Source organism: Trachypithecus francoisi, unplaced genomic scaffold (genome assembly GCF_009764315.1).
Source record: "Trachypithecus francoisi isolate TF-2019V2 unplaced genomic scaffold, Tfra_2.0 Lachesis_group5, whole genome shotgun sequence".
Classification (NCBI taxonomy): Eukaryota; Metazoa; Chordata; class Mammalia; order Primates; family Cercopithecidae; genus Trachypithecus; species Trachypithecus francoisi.
Genome location: NW_022681470.1, coordinates 99,369,481 through 99,376,536, shown reverse-complemented (window position 1 = coordinate 99,376,536; position 7,056 = coordinate 99,369,481). Strand labels below are relative to the sequence as shown.

Sequence of the window (7,056 nt, the reverse complement as noted above, 5' to 3'; positions counted from 1 at the left end):
TGGAAAGTGAAAACCAAGAAAAAACCCCTAGCCGTTGAAACTATCGCTTCACCTAGCTTAAAACTGGCTACTGTGAAATGGACCATTCTGATTGGATAACAAGACTTTTGTTCCAGTGACCACTAAGAAAGCACGACCAGAATCTATTATTTACATAGACTCCACCCCCTCTGACGACACCATTGTAAGTTAACCAATAAAAACGCAGCACTTTGTGAGTCCTCATTTGCATACAAGCTCTATAAGTAGCGCGTAACCAGCCCGTTTTGTGGTAGTCGGGAATTACTGCTTTCAGTCTCTGTTGCGTTTTTCGCGCAAAAATGCCGGATCCAGCAAAATCCGCTCCTGCTCCCAAGAAGGGCTCCAAAAAGGCTGTTACGAAAGTGCAGAAGAAGGACGGCAAGAAGCGCAAGCGCAGCCGCAAGGAGAGCTACTCCGTTTACGTGTACAAGGTGCTGAAGCAGGTCCACCCCGACACCGGCATCTCGTCCAAGGCCATGGGCATCATGAACTCCTTCGTCAACGACATCTTCGAGCGCATCGCGGGAGAGGCGTCCCGCCTGGCGCACTACAACAAGCGCTCCACCATCACGTCCCGCGAGATCCAGACGGCCGTGCGCCTGCTGCTGCCCGGCGAGCTGGCCAAGCACGCCGTGTCTGAGGGCACCAAGGCGGTCACCAAGTACACCAGCTCGAAGTAAGGGTGTGCAAGGGACGCAATAGATCAACCACCTTACCCCAAAGGCTCTTTTCAGAGCCACTTCAGTAATCGAGATAGCAGCTGTAAACACTTGTCAGCGCGTTGGATAGCTTTTGGTCTGGTAGGGATTGTGACCATGGTCACGGATGCATTCGGGTTTAGGACTAAGGAGTTTCCTGTAATCCTGTAATGAGTTGGCCCTCAGTCATCCTCGCCTAGTCTTACTGAGTTGCTAGTTACCTGTACTAAGAGATTAGAAAGGTTTGACTATCCTTCTGGGATGTTTTGGAGGGAGGGAGGAAGGCGCGGGGTGGTTTCCCACCCCTTCAACCTTTAGCCTGTATCTCCAAAGTAGTTTTCCTTTTCTTTTCTGAAAGTAATGAACGAGATGAGATTTCCCATACAGATGAGAAGCCCTCAGTCCAACCTCTATTTCTTCGTGTTTTAATCTGTTTTCCTTAACCATATACCTACAGGCGTCTGTCACAAAGTTTGTCTAATATAGCCATGTGCTTTAGTCCCTTAGCCTTTTTGCAAGTCCTGACTTAGCCATCCTCCCCTAACTTCCATTCCAGTGACTTCAATCAGGGAGATATATTGCCACCGCCCCCACCCCCTGTGGAGTGTTTGGCAATATCTATAGATGTTTTGGGTTGTCAGGTGGGGTGCTACAAGTGTCCAATGGGCAGAGGCCGGGAGTGCTAAGCATAAGGCACAGGACAGTCTGGGGGGACAAAGCTACCTAGCCTATAATGTCGATCTTTGGCGATTGAGAGACCCCAGCGCCCAAAGACTTCCCTAATCTTCAGGATTTAATCCTCATATCAATCAAACTTTTCCTTAATCCTACCAGCCCATGGTTTTGTTCTTGGTGAAAGCTGAGCACTTCATAGGCTGTTTACAGGTCCTTCTCCACAGGAAAATACCTCCTCCAGGGCAAGGACCGTGTCTTGGTTCTGTAACAAACTTTCCCAATTATAAGAATCACCTTTGCGCTTGTTAAACCCGCTTCCAGGTGCTTATCCTGAGGTTTCCTGATTCAGCTAGACTGGAGGTGGGATCTGACGAGGTGGTTGGTTTTTAGTGTTCTCAGGAGTGTGGATGTTTTAATAGGTGTTGGGTACTCATGTTAATCTACCTGTGGGTGTGTCACAGTCTGTGTCACAGATGTTCTGAGAAAGGAAACAATTTGAGGATGAGTGGAGGGGAATTTGTGGTGTAGAGAAGGCTGCAGTTAATATGTGGGATGAATTTCTGAAGACCTCTCAGTTCAAAACTTGTATAACTCAAGACTCATCCTGACAAAAGCCAGTGGATGCTTCTTTTGCCAAATAAAATATACCCTTGGTGCAACTGGAAAATCTTAGTTTATAATTAACTTGACAGCCTTTGAAATTAAGCCATTCTTGATAAATCTTGGGGGAATTAACAACTTTGTGCTTAAAATGAATTTTACTAATAATTTTTATGATGTTGGAGTTCAAATTTACACCCAATTAAAAGTTATATAAAATGTGGTATACATGATTTTTTTCCACTAGAAAATTAAGATTCCCAGTTTAGTCATCTTTTTCTGATCACCAGACAAGAGGTCAGGGAAAGATAACTGAGAATCCAAAATTTCCATTGAAAGAAAAGAAATAATATACAGCACATGTTCTGGTAGGAAAGGTTACTCAATAAGTGAGATGGCCGAAGTGGTCTATTTTCTATACAGTTGGGCCATAAGAGAGTCTATCCAATCTCCTCCTACCTTAGGGTCCTAAAGTCAGGAGTTCATTTTTTCCTATGGATTAGGACCATGTCTTTCAGGGCCTTTTGAAGTTGTTAAAGCATTGTCAACTGGCTCAACTACACAAATACCATCATTTATTACCCATTGACCAAAAGATTAACTTGCAAATCCTCATCCTGAAACTAAAGGCCACCTATTATCTAGCCAAAACTTACCTCCTTCACTTGTTCTCCCAAGTCCTCCAGCTTAGCCTAAATGTTCTACTGTCATGTAAAACATCCTAACTTTCTCTTCTGTGCTTTTGTTATATTGTTCTGAGTTTTAGTACTCAGTCCTCTAGACTACCTGAAACTTATTATCAGTCTGTCAGTTCTTTAAACTCTTGTTCAAATCTCACTCTGAGAAACCTTTTCACCTCATTGTAGTTCACAGGGAAGTCTTTTCTTAAGGCCTCACTCCTTGCACAATGAACAATTGTGTAGCTTTGTAAACTGTAGCCTTATTCCTCAATTTCTTTTTCTTGTTTTTACATTTTTTTGTTTGTCTTCTGTTAGAGACATATGCTTCTTGGTAGTCCACAAAGGCTATCCCAATGCCTGCTATAAAATAGCTTCTCAGTGAAAGTTTGTTGACTGGTTGCCCAGTCAACAGAACACTAGAAAATTGATCTGAGAGTGGTGGGTTCAAATACTCCAGTAAATATTTTTCTCTACCTGTTTTCTAACTTTTTTTCTTCTTTAGCATGGATACTTTTTTTTTTTTTTGAGATGGAGTCTCACTCTGTCGCCCCAGCTGGAGTGCAGCACAGTGGATGATCTCAGCTCACTGCAAGCTCTGCCTCCTGGGTTCACGCCATTCTCCTGCCTCAGCCTCCCGAGTGTCTGGGACTACAGGTGCCCACCACCATGCCCGGCTAATTTTGTTTTTGTATTTTTAGTAGAGACGGGGTTTCACCGTGTTAGCCAGGATGGTCTTGATCTCCTGACCACGGTCGTGATCTGCCCACCTCATCCTCCCAAAGTGCTGGGATTACAGGCGTGAGCCACTGCGCCCGGCCAGCATGGATACTCTTGATTATTGCCCTTCATAATTATTGGCCCAGTTGACACAACTGTTACAGATTCAGAAATCTTCAGAATGGTAGAGTACTACATTTGGCATCTTCCCTTGAGCCAATGTATCTATGTAGCCAAAATGATGAGATTCGAGTGGAGCTTTCTCATCATGGTTTGAAGTGCTGGAGAAATGGTCTGCGTTTCTAGTGCCTTGAAAAAAGATGAGAAGAGAGGCGCATTCCAGAAGACAAAAAAGGTATGTAGTATCAGGATAAGGGGCTTTAAATATCAGATCCAGAGAACACTGCACATGTAGAAATGGGCTTGGCCTGGGTCAGGGCATTGAGATTGGTTACATAATCTTTTCAAGGATTGGTGAATGAGTTGGAGTATGTGTAGAAACCTACAAAGATGACAGTTTAATCTTTTGTCATAATTTGTAGACAAATAATGTATTTTAAAACTAGGCACAGTTCCTAAAGCTGTTCTAAAAGTCAATGCAACTGAATTTGGAATTTAAGCATAGGACAACATATGGAAAATAAGTACATGACCTCTGTGGGATAAACTTAGTTATCAAAGAATGTCAGTGTTCAACAAGGAAGGAACAAGCTTGTTTTGGAGAATTACTAGATATTAAGGAAGTTTTTTTTTTTTTTTCTACATTTGGTTAACTCTAGCTGAACTGTAACAGATCATATGACTTGGCAAAAATAGAAAACTTGATAAAAATCTTCTAGGTCCCACAATATCAACATGAACAAACTTTTGAAAAGTAAAAGGCCGTGTTTTCTCAGTATGTATTATCAAATATACGTTGAACATATAATTTTTGCCCCTCAGCCAGGTTGTAATATTTTCTTTTACTTTACCTCTTTAATAATTTTTTATTTGAATCCATTTTATTTTGAAAAAATAGGCCGGGCGCGGTGGCTCAAGCCTGTAATCCCAGCACTTTGGGAGGCCGAGACGGGCGGATCACGAGGTCAGGAGATTGAGACCATCCTGGCTAACACGGTGAAACTCCGTCTCTACTAAAGATACAAAAACTAGCTGGGTGAGGTGGCGGGCGCCTGTAGTCCCAGCTACTCGGGAGGCTGAGGCAGGAGAATGGCGTAAACCCGGGAGGCGGAGCTTGCAGTGAGCTGAGATCCGGCCACTGCACTCCAGTCCGGGCGACAGAGCGAGACTCCGCCTCAAAAAAAAAAAAAAAAAAGAAAAAATAATGAGCTAGAGGATACAAAGATGTAAATGAATCTAAAAGAGATAATTAAACTGGCATAAAGATAAATACAATTAAAGCAAGATGTGTTATTCCCAAAAGAGGAGTAAGAAGGAAATGTTATGTGAATTGAGAGTGAAAGGTTGCCTCTGGTTGGAGAGTTTAGGAAAATTCTGTAAGAACTTACATGGTACCAGCTATTGTGCTAAGTGATGGAGACACAAAGGTATCCATTCCTCAAGTCCATAAGATTCAACTGGAATTTTCTTTGCGACGAGTATATCACATATCCTCTGGAATTTTTTTTTTTTTTTAAGATTTAGTTTTACCCAATTTTTACTGTAACCTCTTTCACCTTTTTAGTTGTCTGATTTGGGTAGATGGAATTCTCAATCATTCCATTTTTATTCTGTGATTAGAGGTTATTAGTTCCTTACCCCTCATCCAGGTTGTAACATTTCCATTTACTTTAATATATCTCTTAAGAAAATTTTTATTTTACTTCAATCGAGATTTTATTTTTTAATATTATATTGAACAGCTTTGGCTATCCCACCCTCCTACCTGCAGAGTGCAAAACAATTTATGCCCATCATACTCAGCTTACAGCATCACAAAACCCTTGGAGCGTTGTTCACCATGGTCGTAGCTTGATTTTCTTGAGGTTGTCTTTTCTTGGGGTGTGATTATTCTTTCATTTCTCTCTCTCTCCCTCTTTCTTCTTTTTTTTGAGATGGAGTCTCACTCTGTCACCCAGGCTGGAGTGCAGTGGCACAATCTTGGCTCACTGCATCCTTTGTCTCTCAGGTTCAAGTGATTCTCCTGCCTCAGCCCCCCGAGTAGCTGGGATTACACATGGCAGCCATCATGCCCAGCTAATTATTATATTTTTGTAGAAGTGGGGTTTCACATTTTGGCCAGGCTGGTTTCGAACTCCCAGTCTCAGGTGATCTGCCTGCCTCTGCCTCCCAAAGTGCTGGGATTATAGGTGTGAACCACCATGCCTGCCCTTTTTTTTTTTTTTCTTCCAGACAGGGTCTTGCTCTGTCACCCAGTCTGGAGTGCAGTGGCATGATTACAGTTCATTGCAGCCTTTACCTCCCAGGCTCAGGTGATCATTGCACCTCAGCTTCCTGAGTAGCTGGGACTACAGGTGCATGCCACCATGCCTGGCTAATTTTTAGAGTTTTTTTGGTAGAGATGGGGTCTCATTATGTTGCCCAGGTTGGTCTTGAACTCCTGGGCTCAAGTGATCCACCTGCCTTGGCTTCCCAAAGTGCTGAGATTATAGACTGGTGTGACTATTAGATGGTGAGTGAATAAGCTTTTTCTTATTTTCCAAATGCAATTTATCAGAAAATCCTCTTGACTCAAAATATGTCCAGCATCTAACCACATCTCACCACCTTCACCACTGTTTCCCTGCTCTAAGCTTCCATATCTCGGATATTTGCAATGGCTTTTTAAATGGCCTCCTTGATTCTGCTCTCTCCCTCCTGTATTTCCCACAAAGCAGCTAGAGTACACTTTTTGAAACGTAAGTCAGATCATATCATTCCCTTACTCCTCCCCAACAGAAAACCCTCCAATGGCTTCAGCATCAAGGCCCACATTCACTTCTCTGACCTCTCTTACCACTCCCTAGTTTGCTCCATTTCATCATAATTTTCTCCTTGTACTTCCTTGAATACATCAAGGCCCTTCTATCTCAGGATGTTTGCACTTGCTATTTCCTCTTCTCAAAAGGCTCTTCCCTAGATACTTGCATGACTGGCTTCCTAATTTATTGGAAGCTTCTGCTGAGAAGTTACCTTACCAACTATCATTGAGGTCTTCCCTGAACATCTTAGGTAAGATAACAAGCGTCCACCTCTTCTTCCCTCACTTCTTAGTATTCCTTATCTCATAATTTTTTTTTTTTTTTTTCTGAGATGGAGTCTCACTCTGTTGCCCAGGCTGGAGTGCAGTGGTGCAATCTCAGCTCACTGCAGCCTCCGCTCCCGAGTAGCTGGGACTACAGGTGTTTGCCACCAGACCTGGATAATTTTTTGTATTTTTAGTAGAGATAGGGTTTCACTGTGTTAGTCAGGATGGTCTCGATCTCCTGACCGTGTGATCCACCCTCCTTGGCCTCCCAAAGTGCTGGGATTATAGGTGTGAGCCACTGTGCCCGGCCTCTCATAACTGTCTTAATTTTTCTCCATATACCATCTGAATACTAATGTATTTATTTACTTGTTTATTTCTGAATGAGACTGATATCCATAAAAATCATCTTTCCTTGTATACTTTAACTCCCTGCTTTCTGGGCGCATGGCTTCTCAATTAAAGGCTAATTTACCAG

At 42.7% G+C, this 7,056-nt stretch overlaps 1 protein-coding gene across 1 annotated transcript; it reads left to right on the top strand.

Moving 5' to 3' along the window:
* Positions 1-214: 214 nt before the first annotated feature.
* On the top strand, positions 215-2,218 carry LOC117075511 (histone H2B type 2-F). Its single transcript, XM_033197960.1, has one exon. It carries the CDS (start codon positions 321-323, stop codon positions 699-701), a length of 381 nt encoding a protein of 126 aa, XP_033053851.1. The 5' UTR covers positions 215-320; the 3' UTR covers positions 702-2,218.
* Positions 2,219-7,056: the final 4,838 nt, after the last annotated feature.

Excerpts from the sequence above, each read along its gene's own strand:
- LOC117075511 (XM_033197960.1), top strand. The coding sequence starts at position 321 with ATGCCGGATCCAGCAAAATCCGCTCCTGCTCCCAAGAAGGGCTCCAAA.